The 14609-nt window shown below is 40.8% G+C and overlaps 1 protein-coding gene across 1 annotated transcript in view; it reads left to right on the top strand.

The window, feature by feature from the left end:
* The window catches only part of LOC120049051 (protein Shroom4-like), a 78542-nt gene that overhangs the window by 30549 nt on the left and 33384 nt on the right, over positions 1 to 14609 (top strand). Inside the window, exon 2 of the mRNA XM_038995309.1 lies at positions 4894 to 5045. Coding sequence (XP_038851237.1) covers positions 4894 to 5045 — 152 coding nt within the window. The remainder of the gene's footprint in view (positions 1 to 4893; positions 5046 to 14609) is intronic.

Genomic DNA, 14609 nt, shown 5'->3' with positions numbered 1-14609 from the left:
AGGCTATTTGTTAGTCAACTTGTCTATAATTAGATACATGCAGCTTCTCTCTGGTCATTAGGCTATACAGTGCATTCGGAAAGTATTCAGACTTTTTCCACATTTTGTTACGTTACAGCCTTATTCTAAAATTGATTACATTTTTGTTTGTCCTCATCAATCTACACACAATACCCCACAATGACAAAGTGAAAACAGGTTTTTAGGAATTTTAGCAAATGTATTAAAAATAAAAAACATACCTTATTTACATAAATATTCAGACCCTTCGCTATGAGACTCTAAATTGAGCTCAGGTGCATCCTGTTTCCATCAATCATCTTTGATCTTTCTACAACTTGATTGGAGTCCACCTGTGGTAAATTCAATTGACTGGACATGATTTGGAAAGGCACACACCTGGCTATATGGCCGCCCGGCCAAACTGAGCAATCGGGGGAGAAGGGACTTGGTGAGGGTGGTGACCAAGAACCCGATGGGTTCCTCTTTGGAGAAACTTCCAGAAGGACAACCATCTCTGCAGCACTCCACCAATCATGCCTTTTTTTTCAGGCCTTTTCCTCAGAACCAAGCCACTCCTCAGTAAATAGTACATAACAGCCCAATTGTAGTTTGCCAAAAGGCACTAAATGACTCTCAGACCATGAGAAACAAGATACTCTGGCCCGAATGCCAAGCGTCACGTCTGGAGGAAACCTGGAGCCATCCCTATGATGCTGCCATGGTGGTGGCAGCATCATGTTGTGGGGATGTTTTTCAGTGGCAGGGACTGGGCGACTAGTCAGGATCAAGGGAAAGATGAACCGAGCAAAGTACAGAGAGATCCTTGATGAAAACCTGCTCCAGAGCACTCAGGACCTCAGACTGGGGCGAAGGTTCACCTTCCAAAAGGATAATGACCCTAAGCACACAGCCAAGACAACGCAGGAGTGGCTTCGGGACAAGTCTCTGAATGTCATTGAGTGAACCAGCCAGAGCCTGGACTTGAACCCGATCAAACAGCTCTGGAGAGACCTGAAAATAGCTGTGCAGCGACGCTCCCCATCCAATCTGACAGAGCTTGAGAGGATCTGCAGCGAAGAATGGGATAAACTCCCCAAATAAACGTGTGCCAGGCTTGTAGTGACATACCCAAGAAGACTCGATGCTGTAATCGCTGCCAAATGTGCTTCAACAAGGTACTGAGTAAATGGTCAGAGTACTTATGTAAATGTGATTTATATTATATAAATTAAAGCAAAACTTTTTTTTGTCATTATGGGTTATTGTGTGTAGATTGATGAGGATTTTTTTGAAATACATTTTAGTATAAGGCTGTAACGTAACAAAATGTGGAAAAAGTCAAGTCGTCTGAATACTTTCCAAATCCATGTATGTTGCCTTTGAAGACCAAATAAACCCTTGCTCACCGGAGTGTTATAGTTGACATTGGTAAAGTTTTCTGTCATTTCTATATCTTTCGCCGAGCAAAGAAGTTTAAGGACTGGGGAGGAAATGTAATAACAAGAAAAAAACTGAAAATGTTTTCAGTTTGACCAGTTGTAAGGAAATAGAAAGCTGTGACAACGACCCAACATGTTTGATCTTATTTATTTTTGTATCTAGTGTGTTTTTGTTCTACTTTGTTATTTTTAGTATTACATTTTTAATGATTCATTGTTGTACTTAGAGCTTGCAAGAAAGGCATTTCAATGTTCTTGTGCATGTGACATTAACTTGAAACTTTTATAAGATTTCAGTTCGGCTTGGATGCATATTTTAAATACTATCAGCTTTTATGATGCGTATAAAGATAGCACCTCTACAGACGGTATCTAACTGCACATTCATATTCTCTCAAGATGCAAGAATAAATCATTCATATTTCTCTACATTTGGTGTATCATTTTACTGCAAGAAATGCTTAATTCTGAAGAAGTTAATATTAAGGCTATTTGAGAGGTTATAGACCTACACTCAGTATCCAGATTTCCATTTGCTTTTAACCCATCTGAACAGTAGGTTACAGTTCCCTTGACGTGACATTGGCCTATTTGAAGTTCCTGTCTTGTCGAATTTGTATTGTGTGTCACAATCATCACAACATAGCCCGGCACTACTATCAGTCTCTTTTACATCTTCACCAAATCTCTCAAAATGACTTTTCTGGCCCCCCCTTCTCTATTTTCAGCTCTCCATTTCACAGTTTCTCTTATTTAATTAAACTGACATTGTCCTTTTTGCCTCAGTGGATCAACAAACATTTTTCCTGCCCATTCCCAAAAGCAGTTGGCGATTAGCGTGTAGGCTAATTTGTTTGGGTGAATGTGGTGTTAAGAAAGCAGAGCAGAAAGACCTCTCTTTATAACCATAGAATCAATATGCCTTTACCATGACGGTTTGCCATCTAATGTAACACAAAGAAGTTTAGTCTCTACTTGCTCAACAGCCTCATCATTCATTACCAGATTCAGCTGAGGATTAGAATTTAGGGAATGATTTGTACCAAATACAATGCTTTTAGTTTTAGATATGTTTAAGACCAGTTTATTACTGGCCGCCCATTCCAAAGCAACTGTAACTCTTTGTTAAGGGTTTCAGGGACTTCATTAGCTGTGGTTGCTGTGCTGATGTGTATATGGTTGAATCATCAGCATGCATGCACACACATGCTTTGTTTAATGCCAGTGGCAGGTCGTTGGTAAAACTAGAAAAGAGTAGAGGGCCTAGAGAGCTGCCTTGTGGTAGCGCCACACTTTACATGTTTGAAATTAGAGAAGCTTCCATTTTTATTGAACCTTTATTTAACTAGGCAAGTCAGTTAAGAACAAATTCTTATTTGCAATGATGGCCTACCCCGGCCTAATCCGGGCGACACTGGGCCAATTGTGCGCCACCCTATGGGACTCCCAATCATGGCCGATGTGATGCAGCCTGGATTCGAACCAGGTACTGCAGTGACACCTCTTGCACTGAGATGCAGTGTCTTAGACCACTGCGCCACTCGGGCAAGGTCTGTGCATTGAAAAATGTTCTATTAGATACAGTGCATTTGGAAAGTATTCAGACTTATTCACTTTTTTCTAAATGTTTCCGTTACAGCCTTATTCTAAAAAAAATTTTTAAGAAATGTTCCTCATCAATCTACACACAATACCTGTAATGACAAAGGAAAATCTGTTTTTTAGAAATTTTTGCAATGTATTAAAAATAAAAAACATCTTATTTACATAGGTATTCAGACCATTTGCTATGAAACTCGAAAATTGAGCTCAGGTGCATTCTTTTTCCATTGCTCATCCTTGATGTTTCTACAACTTGATTGGAGTCCACCTGTGGTCAATTCAATTGATTGGACATTATTTGGAAAGACACACACCCCTGGGTATATAAGATCCCACAGTTGACAGTGCATGTCAGAGCAAAAACCAAGCCATGAGGTCGAAGGAATCATCCGTACAGCGCCGAGACAGGATTGTGTCGAGGAACAGATCTGGGGAGGGGTACCAAACAATGTCTGTAGCATTGATGGTCAGCAATAACACAGTGGCCTCCATCATTCTTAAATGGAAGAAGTTTGGATCCACCAAGACTTCTCACAGAGCTGGCCACCCGGCAAAACTGAGCAATCGGGGGAGAAGGGCCTTGGCCAGGGAGGTGACCAAGAACCCAATGGTCACTCTGACAGAGCTCCAGAGTTCCTCTGTGGAGATGGGAGAACCTTCCAGAAGGACAATCATCTCTGCAGCACTCCACCAATCAGGCCTTTATGGTAGAGTGGCCAGATGGAAGCCACTCTTCAGTAAAATGCACGTGACAGCCTGCTTGGAGTTTGCCAAAAGGCACCTAAAGGACTCTCAGACCATGAGAAACCAGATTCTCTGGTCTGATGAAACCAAGTTTGAACTCTTCGGCCTAAATGCCAAGCCTCACATCTGGAATAAACCTGGCACCGTCCATACGGTGAAGCATGGTGGTGGCAGCATCATGCTGTGGGGATGTTTTTCAGCAGCAGGAACTGGGAGACTAGTCAAGATCGATGCAAAGATGAATGGAGCAAAGTACAGAGATCCTTGATTGAAATCTGCTCCAGAGCTCTCAGGACCAGAGCTCTCAGGACCTCAGACTGGGATGAAGGTTCACCTTCCAAAAGGACAAAAACACTGAGCACATAGCAAAGACAACGCAGGAGTGGATATCCTTGAGTGGCCCAGCCATGGCCTGAACTTGAACCCGATCAAACAGACCTGAAAATAGCTGTGCAGCGACTCTCCCAATCCAACCTGAGAGAGCTTGAGAGTATCTGCAGAGAAGAATGGGAGAAACTCCCCAAATACAGGTGTGCCAAGCTTGTAGTGTCATACCCAAGAAGACTCGGCTGTAATCTCTGACATAGGGCCTTCAAAGTACTGAGTAAAGGGTCTGAACACTTATGTTCATGTGATATTTAAGTTTTTTCAAAAAACTTTTTAAATTCTTTATTATGGGGTGTGTGTATAGATTGAAGGCCTGCATCAATAGTCATTTACAACATTAACAATGTCTGCACTGTATTTCTGATCAATTGTATGTTATTTTAATAGAAAAAAACTTGTGCTTACTGCTAACCAGAGGAGAATCTCTCAATGACAACAGAATGAGAAAGCGGGATGTAGCAACGAGAATGAGAATGTTTGTCACTTGGCTGTTTGTTCCAAAATGTTTTGTGCTGAGCATAGTTTCCATGGGGACAGTGACCTACTTAGAATGGAGGACTGGGCCTATATCCGAATGGTACCCTTATGGGCCTGGTCAAAAGTAGTGCACTATAGGGATTAGGGTGCTATTTTAGACATAGCCTGAAAGGACACAGTGTGTATGTTTGTGTGTGTGCGCAATGCATGTTTTTTAACCCCCACCTCTCTCTCCCTACAGATCGAGGAAGGTGGTAAGGCAGAACAATGTAAGAAGCTGAGAGTGGGTGATGAACTGGTGAATATAAACGGATCAGCACTCTACGGTTCAAGACAGGAAGCTCTTATACTCATCAAAGGATCCTACCGGATACTAAAGATCACCGTACGCAGGTAGGAATTGACAGACCATATGTATGTGTGACAGTATGTTGTTGGGAGATTGAGTGTGTGTGTGTGAACAGATAAGGGAAATGTAACAAGAGGTGCGAGATGCACCCATTTTGTGGTGTGTCCCATCCTATCTTCAAATGCTTGTAAAATACCTCAACAGGTCTAGTGAAGCGATGTCAGACTTGGTGATTGAGTGTCTACATTTTTTATATTTTTAAAACTTTGTTTATTTTGGAATTAACAGAGCTCTACCAGGCAGTTGAGAAGTCAAGAGGGTCATACCAGCAAATTGCATAGCATTTTTATTCATCTTTATTCAAACATTACTTTAGGTCTGCTTCAATGGTTTTATAGATGGGTAAGCATTGTTAAATGAGGACTTATGTCAAATTTGAATATTTTATGGTCATTTTGTAATATATTTTAAATTAATACCTTTTCAGGTGGTTTGTGGTGCAATGTCCCTCAAAGGTTTTCTTAAATTTCAAATGATCCAGGTTCTTCCACCATGTTTCCCACATGTTGAGACTACATTGAGAGACACAGTGCAGTTTTGTATTACTATTATAGGCATTGTTTTATAGTTGACATTAAGTTTGAATATTGAATAATTGACCCCCATGGCTCATGAAATGTGGTTTGACCAATTTATGTTGTATAATATAGTTTGTTGTCAACAATTCAATCATCTTTTTCAGCAAAATAAGTATTTTTAATCAAAAATATTAATGTACCCTATTTTCTATACAGAACATCACAAACAACACAAAAACTAAAAGAAAACGTTCACTATACAAGACATTATTACTTTTTTGGGGGGGGGGGGGTAGATCCGCTTTAATATTGCAAATAGATTGTGGCTACTATCAATGTAATTGTCTGCATTTCCAATCCCCCATTTATTTGTTTTGTAAATACAGTGCATTCGGAAAGTATTCAGATCCCTTGACTTTTCCACATTTTGTTACGCTACAGTCTTATTCTAAAATTGATTACATTTGTTTTTTTTCCTCAATCTACACACAATACCTCGTAATGACAAAACAAAACAGGTTTTTAGACATTTTTGTAAATGTATAAAAAAATTAAAGTAGAAATACCTTATTTACATAAGTATTCAGACTGCAGGATAATAACTAAAGCAGAAGGCCAAATATACACTCTACCATAAAGGCCTGATTGGTGGAATGCTGCAGAGATGGTTGTCCTTCTGGAAGGTTCTCCCATCTCCGCAGAGGAACTCTGGAGCTCTGTCAGAGTGACCATTGGGTTCTTGGTCACCTCCCTGAACAAGGCCCCCCCCCCCCCCCCCCAATTGCTCAGTTTGGTCGGGCGGCCAGCTCTAGGAAGAGTCTTGCTGGTTCCAAACTTCTTCCATTTAAGAATTATGGAGGCCACTGTTCTTGGGGACCTTAGTTATCTTTTGTTTGTTTTTAGTCCCAGCTACCCTCAACCCCTCCCATCCAGTTTTGATTTCTAGCTGCCATATATTTTTCCACTGTGCTGTGATGTTTCACAAAAGTTATACGCCTTTCTTTTCTCAGTTTCTACAGATTTTAAATTAAAGAAACACTAAGAGTGTTATTATACTGATTTGACTGACTTTTCAAATCACCCAGCAGTACTATTTGCAGAGTTAGTTTCAAGTAAATATTTTTCAGCCATTCCTGAACCTGTGACCAAAAACAAGCTACGTATAGGCAGTACCAAAACAAGTGATCTAATGATTCTGTCTTATCGCAGTAAAATCAGCAGAGCTGGGATGGTTTTATGATGACATTGTTAATGTTGTAAATGACTATTGTAGCTGGAAACGGCTGACTTTAATGGAATATCTACATTGGCGTACAGAGGCCCATTATCAGCAACCATCACTCCTGTGTTCCAATGGCACGTTGTGTTAGCTAATCTTACTTACTTACTGACTTTATTGTCCCCATAGGGAAATTTTGTTGCAGTGTCATGTACACATTTAATCCAAGTTTATAATTTTAAAAGGCTTAATTGATGATTAGAAAACCCTTTTGCAATTATGTTACCACATCTGAAAACTGTTGTTCTGATTAAAGAAGCAATAAAATTGGCCTTCTTTAGACTAGTTGAGTATCTGGAGAATCAGCATTTGTGGGTTCGATTACAGGCTCAAAATGGCCAGAAACAAAAAAACTTTCTTCTGAAACTCGTCAGTCTATTGACATTTTGCTTGTTTGATTGCCTTGCGTATGGAAATGACTACACTGTTTGTATTCTGGAATTTTTCCCAGTCACCTTGCCGTGGTTAAATGCGATGGTACGCGATTTTAGTTCTGCACGAATGCTGTCATCTATCCACGTTTTTGGTTTGGATAGGTTTTAACCGTCACCGTGGGAACAACATCCCCTATACACTTCCTGATTTAAGATGCAACCCGGAACATTTCCCAGTCTGCTTGATCAAAACAATCTTGAACCATTGATTCCGATTGGTCAGACCATCGTTGATCTGTCCTTACCACGTGTACTTCCTGTTTGAGTTTCTGCCTATAGGAAGGAAGGAGCAGAATGGAGGTGTGATCTGATTTGCTACAATAAATGCGGCCTCAGGCTATATGGTTTCCAGTTTGCACAAAGTCCAGTGTAGTTCCTTGAGAGCTGTCTTGGTATTGGATTGAGGAGGAATATAGATGGCTGTGACGATCACCAAAGAAAATTATCTTGCAAGGTAATGCAGTCAGCATTTGTTTGAGGTATTATAGGTCGGGTGAACTAAAGGACTTGAGTTCCTGTACGTTACCACAATCATACCATGAGTAGTTAATCATACAACATGCACATCCGCATTTATTTTTTCCAGAGTGTTCTTTATTCCTGTCGGTGCGATGTACGGCTCAATTCAGTCTTATGTAGCAACATTTGAAAATGTGTTTTTACATTGGACAAAAGTAGAGACTCAGAGCTAGAAAATTGTATATCATACACTACACACACAATGCGAAAGTATTTCTGCTTTAAAAAAAGTTAATAAACTTGTACCCTCACTTTTGAGAAAATGGCCATTGAATGTTTTGGTAAACCTACTGGAGAGCTCTTCATTGTCTACACCCATTCAGCATTGTTCACACCCTCTTAAGCCTTAGCTTCACCCATATCTTTAACTTCTTATGGCTGCAGGGGCAGTATTGAGTAGCTTGGATGAAAGGTGCACAGAGGTGCCCAGAGTAAACGGCCTGCTCCTCAGTCATAGTTGCTAATATATGCATATTATTAGTAGTATTGGATAGAAAACACTCTGCAGTTTCTAAAACAGTTTGAATTATGTCTGTGAGTATAACAGAACTCATATAGCAGGCAAAAACCTGAGAAAAAATCCAAACAGAAAGTGGAAATTCTGAGGCTGGTGGATTTTCAACCAAGCTCCCATTGAAAGCCCAGCGAGATATGGATGAGTTTTTACTTCCTACGGCTTCCACTAGATGTCAACAGTCTGTAGAACTTTGTCTGATGACTCTACTGTGAAGGGGGGCCGGATGAGAGAAGAATTAGTCACCACTGCCATGAGGTGACCATTCTTTGACCATGCGTGTTCACATAAGAGGGAGCTCCGTTCCATCGCTCATCTGAAGTCATTATTATTAGTATTGGATAGAAAACACTCAGAAGTTTCTAAAACTGTTTGAATTATGTCTGTGAGTATAACAGAACTCATATGGCAGGCAAAAACCTGAGAAATAAATATGAACTTTATCAAACAAAACATACATGTATTGTGTAACATGAAGTCCTATGAGTGTCATCTGATGAAGATCATCAAAGGTTAGTGATTCATTTTATCTCTATTTGTGCTTTTTGTGACTCCTATCTTTGGCTGCAAAAATGGCTGTGCTTATTGTGGTTTGGTGTGACCTAACATAATCGTTTGTATTGCTTTCGCTCAAAAGCATATTTGAAATCGGACACTTTGGTGGGATTAATAACAAGATTACCTTTAAAATGGTATTAGACACATGTATGTCTGAGGAATTTTAATTATGAGATTTCTGTTTTTTGAATTTGGCGCCCTGCACTTTCACTGGCTGTTGTCATATCGATCCCGTTACCGGGATTGCAGCCATAAGAAGTTTAAGGATTAACATTTGAGGCCATGTACTAAATGATCAAAGATTTCAAGACTAAAGCCTGGTTTATGCTACGTCTATCGACAGTTGTCGCAGTGACATGAACATTCTATTGTCGTTCAACATTAAACTTGTCATTGTCATTATGAAAAAGTATGAACACAAAAAATACAGGCTGCATGACATCAGCAGCCTGATAGTACAAAATAGCTTAACTAGTGTATTTTTACACCAATATACCCAACCGTTTAAAAATGAATTTAGTATACAGTACCAGTCAAAAGTTTGGACACACCTATTTATTCCAGGGTTTTTCTTTATTTTTACCATTTTCTACATTGTAGAATAATAGTGAAAACATCAAAACTATGAAATAATTACATATGGAATTATGTAATAAACAAAAAATTGTTAAACAAATCAAAATACACTACAGTTCAAAAGTTTGGGGTCACTTAGAAATGTCCTTGTTTTTGAAAGAAAATGCATTTTTTTGTCCATTAAAATAACATAAGTTGATCAAATACAGTGTAGAAATTGTTAATGTTGTAAATGACTATTGTATCTGGAAACGGCTGTTTTTACTATTACAGACTACAAAGGAAAGCAAAGCCGCAAGCTGCCCAGTGACACGAGCCTACCAGACGAGCTAAATCACTTCTGTGCTCACTTTGAGGCAAGCAACACTGAGGCATGCATGAGAGCATCAGCTGTTCCGGACGACTGTGTGATCACGCTCTCCGTAGTCGACGTGAGTAAGACCTTTAAACAGGTCAACATAAACAAGGCTGCGGGGCCAGACGGATTACAATGACGTGTGCTCCGGGCATGTGCTGACCAACTGGCAGGTGTCTTCACTGACATTTTCAACATGTCCCTGATGGAGTCTGTAATAACAACATGTTTCAAGCAGACCACCTCTGTGCCCAAGAACACAAAGGCAACCTGCCTAAATGACTACAGACCCGTAGCACTGAGTGCTACGGGTCTGTAGTCATTTAGGCAGGTTGCCTTTGAAGTGTTTTGAAAGGTTGGTAATGGCTCACATCAACACCATTATGCGAGAAACCCTAGACCCACTCCAATTTGCATACAGATCCACAGATGATGCAATCTTAATTGCACTCCACATTCCCTTTCCCACCTGGACAAAAGGAACACTTATGTGAGAATGCTATTCATTGACTACAGCTCAGCGTTCAACACCATAGTACCCTCAAAGCTCATCATTAAACTAAGGATCCTGGGACTAAACACCTCCCTCTACAACTGGATCCTGGACTTCCTGACGGGCCGCCCCCAGGTGGTGAGGGTAGGTAGCAACACATCTGCCACGCTGATCCTCAAAACTGGAGCTCCACAGGGGTGTGTGCTCAGTCCCCTCCTGTACTCCCTGTTCACCCACCACTGCATGGCCAGGCACGACTCCAACACCATCATTAAGTTTGCAGACGCCACAACAGTGGTAGGCCTGATCACCAACAACGACGAGACAGCATATAGGGAGGAGGTCAGAGACCTGGCATGGTGGTGCCAGAATAACAACCTATCCCTCAACGTAACCAAGACTAAGGAGATGATTGTGGACTACAGGAAAAGGAGCACCGAGCAAGCCTCCATTCTCATCAACAGGGCTGTAGTGGAGCAGGTTGAGAGCTTCAAGTTCCTTGGTGTCCACATCAACAACAAACTAGAATGGTCCAAACACACCAAGACAGTCGTGAAAAGGGCACGACAAAGCCTATTCCCCCTCAGGAAACTAAAGAGATTTGGCATGGGTCCTGAGATCCTCAAAAGGTTCTACAGCTGCAACATCGAGAGCATCCTGACTGGTTGCATCACTGCCTGGTATGGCAATTGCTCGGCCTCTGACCGCAAGGCACTACAGAAAAGATTATCAAGGACAACAACCACCCAAGCCACTGCCTGTTCACCCCGCTACCATCCAGAAGGCAAGGTCAGTACAGGTGTATCAAAGCTGGGACCAAGAGACTGAAAAACAGCTTCTATCTCAAGGCCATCAGACTGTTAAACAGCCATCACTAAGATTGAGTGGCTGCTGCCAACATACAAAGGGGAAAGGGGGATACCAAGTCAGTACAACTGAATCCCTTTTACTGAAATGTGTCTTCCGCATTTAACCCTACCCCTCTGTATCAGAGAGGTGCGGGGGGCTGCCTTAAAAACTTCTTAGGGCTAGGGGTCCCGCTAGCGGAACAACTTCCGGTGAAACTGGAGGGCGCGCAATTCAAATAAATAATATAGATTTTAAACGTTTATGTACAAATAAGTCTCTCATATTGGCTGAAAGCTTAAATTCTTGTTAATATAATTGCACTGTCTGATTAACAGTAGCTATTACAGCAAAAACATGCCATGCGATTGTTTGAGGACGGCGCCCCACATCAAAATAATTTTCCACCGGCACAGGTTTCATACATTCAAAAATAATGATTTAAATATTCACTTAGTTTTTGAAAATCTTCCTCTGATTTGTCATCCAAAGTGTCCCAGCTATATATGTTGTTTTGTTAGATAAAATCTTTCTTAATATCCCAAAAAGTCACTTTAGTTGGCGCCATCGATTTGAGTAATCCACTCATTCAACATGCAGAGAAAGAAATCCAAAAATCTACCCCTAAACTTTGTTTCAACATGTCAAAGAAAAATTCTATACACTCCTCAGATACCCTAAAATGTAATCAAACTATAATATTTCTTAAGGAAAGAAGTATGTTCAATAGGAAACCGATTTTAGCAGGTGCGTAATTTCTTCAGTGCGCGCACAAACACTAATTTTCAATACTGTGTCCTTCTGCTAAGACTGATATTTCTTATTCTTTTTTGAAGTTACAAGCCTGAAACCTTGAACATAGACTGCTGACACCATGTGGAAGCCATAGGAATTGCATCCAGGGAGCTAATTCTCAATATGAGCTTTCTCTTACATATCTAAGAGGGTCTCTCAAAAAATGTAATTTCCTACATTATTTTAACATTTCTACAAACTTCAACGTGTTTTCTTTCCAATGGTACCAATTATATGCATATCCTGGCTTCAGGGCCTGAGCTACAGGCAGTTTACTTTGGGCACGTCATTCAGACAGGAAGTGGAGAAAAAAGAGGCATAGCCATAAGTTAATTGTCATCCACGTCTTCGTCCCCTTGTAATCACTGGTCACTTTAATAAATGGAACACTAGTCACTTTAATAATGCCACTTTAATAATGTTTTCATATCTTGCATTACTCATCTCATATGCATATACCGTATTCTATACTATAAATTGCATCTTAGCCTATTGACATTGCTCTGACATTGCTTATCCATATATTTTATATATTCTTATTCCATTCCTTACTTAGATTTGTGTGTATTATGTATTTGTTGTGGAACTGTTAGAAATTACTTGTTAAATATTGCTGCACTGGCGGAACTAGAAGCACAAGCATTTCGCTACACTTGCAATAGCATTAATAACCATGTGTATGTGACCAATACAATTTGATTTGATGAGGTAATCACCTGGAATGCACTTTAATTAACAGGTGTGCCTTGTGAATTTGTGGAATTTCTTTCCTTCTTAATGCATTTGAGCCAAACAGTTGTGTTTTGACAAGGTATTGGTGGTATACAGAAGATAGCACTATTTGGTGAAAGACCAAGTCCATATTATGGCAAGAACAGCTCAAATAAGCAAAGAGAAACGACAGTCCATCGTTACTTCAAGATATGAAGGTCAGAAACACGAGCAAAGGACATTAGACCGGTGGAAATCTGTGCTTTGGTCTGATGAGTCCAAATGCACGATTTTTGGTTCCAACTACTGTGTCTTTGTGAGACGTAATGTAGGTGAACAGATGATCTCCGCATGTGTGGTTCCCACCGTGAAGCATGGAGTAGAAGGTGTGATGGTGTGGGGGTGCTTTGCTGTTGACAATGTCGTGATTTATTTTGAATTCAAGGCAGCATTCTGCAGCGATACGCCATCCCATCTGGTTTGCGCTTAGTGGGAATATCATTTTTATTTCAACCGGACAATGACCCAACATTGGCTGTATGTAATGATGCCAAACACGTTCTGAGCTAATAATGTTAGAAATAACAACAAAAAAGAAAAGACTGTAAAGTTGCTTAGGAGCCATGAACCAGGCGACCATGTCTATCGGCGTCATCTTGTCTTCTTATTCATGGTTCACCTTAAACCTCGTAATGTTGGTGTACATGTGTGTGTGGTATGTACAAAACATTAGGAGCACCTTCTTAAGAGCAGCGTTGCAGTTCTTGACACACTCAAACCGGTGCGCCTGGCACCTTCTACCATACCCCTTTCAAAGGCACTTAAATCTTTTTTCTTGCCCATTTCTCCTCTCAATGACACACACACAATCCATGTCTCAATTGTCTCTAGGCTTAAAAATATTTTTTAACCTGTCTCCTCCCCTTCATCTACACTGATTTGAAATGGATTTAACAGGTGACATGAATAAGGGATCATCACATTCACCTGCTCAGTCAAGGAAAGTGCAGGTGTTAATGTTTTGTACACTCAGTGTGTGTGTGTGTGTGTGTGTGTGTGTGTGTAACGTGTCATAGAAAGTGGCCTTTGACCTTTTAGGGTTCGACAGTAATCTTTGAAGCTGGGAGGACAGGGTTGCGTCTGCTCTCTCTCATCCTGGAGTGTGTGGGTGTGCGTGCGTGTACGTGTGATCCTGTGACAATGTTAGTCTTTATCTAAGCTGTGTGTTTTGGCTGATCGGAAGTCTGCTTACGTCAGACTAACGTTGGCAACGGAATGCTAGGTCACCCTTGACCCCTCTCGCTCTTTCTCGCTCATTTCAGTGCCTCATCTTGGCCGTGCCTGTCCTAGTTAGCAGAACTAATGGTAGTACAGTTTCCACCCAGCAGGAAGTTTCTTTCTGACTCATCCAGGGTTTGCAAGGCGAGAGGGACTTTCCCCTGGTCTGGTTCTCACAGTGACGTTCTGTCCATGTCACATTGCCTCCGTGTGGCCAGGGTGGGAACTACATCAAATAAATTACCATTTACAAATTACAAGCAACTGAACAAAAATAAACGCAACATGCAACAATTTCAAAGATTTTACTGAGTTACAGTTCATATAGGGAAATCAGTCAATATAAATAAATTCATTAGGCCCTAATCTATGGATTTCACATGACTGGGCAGGGGCGCAGCCATGGGCAGGCCTGGGAGGGCATAGGGAGCCAGGCCCAGTCAATCAGATTGAGTTATTCCCCACAAAAGGGCTATATTACAGACAGAAATACTCCTCAGTTTCATCAGCTGTACGGGTGGCTGGTCTCAGACGATCCCACAGGTGAAGAAGCCAGATGTGGAGGTTTTAGGCTGGCATGGTTTCACGTGGTCTGTGGTTGTGAGGCCAGTTGGTCATACTGCCAAATTCTATAAAACGACGTTTGAGATGGCTTATGGTAGAAATTAACAT

The sequence above is a fragment of the Salvelinus namaycush genome, chromosome 6 (assembly GCF_016432855.1).
Source record: "Salvelinus namaycush isolate Seneca chromosome 6, SaNama_1.0, whole genome shotgun sequence".
NCBI lineage: Eukaryota > Metazoa > Chordata > Actinopteri > Salmoniformes > Salmonidae > Salvelinus > Salvelinus namaycush.
Note: the sequence above shows the minus strand (reverse complement) of the source record. Positions and strands in the feature narration are given on the sequence as shown.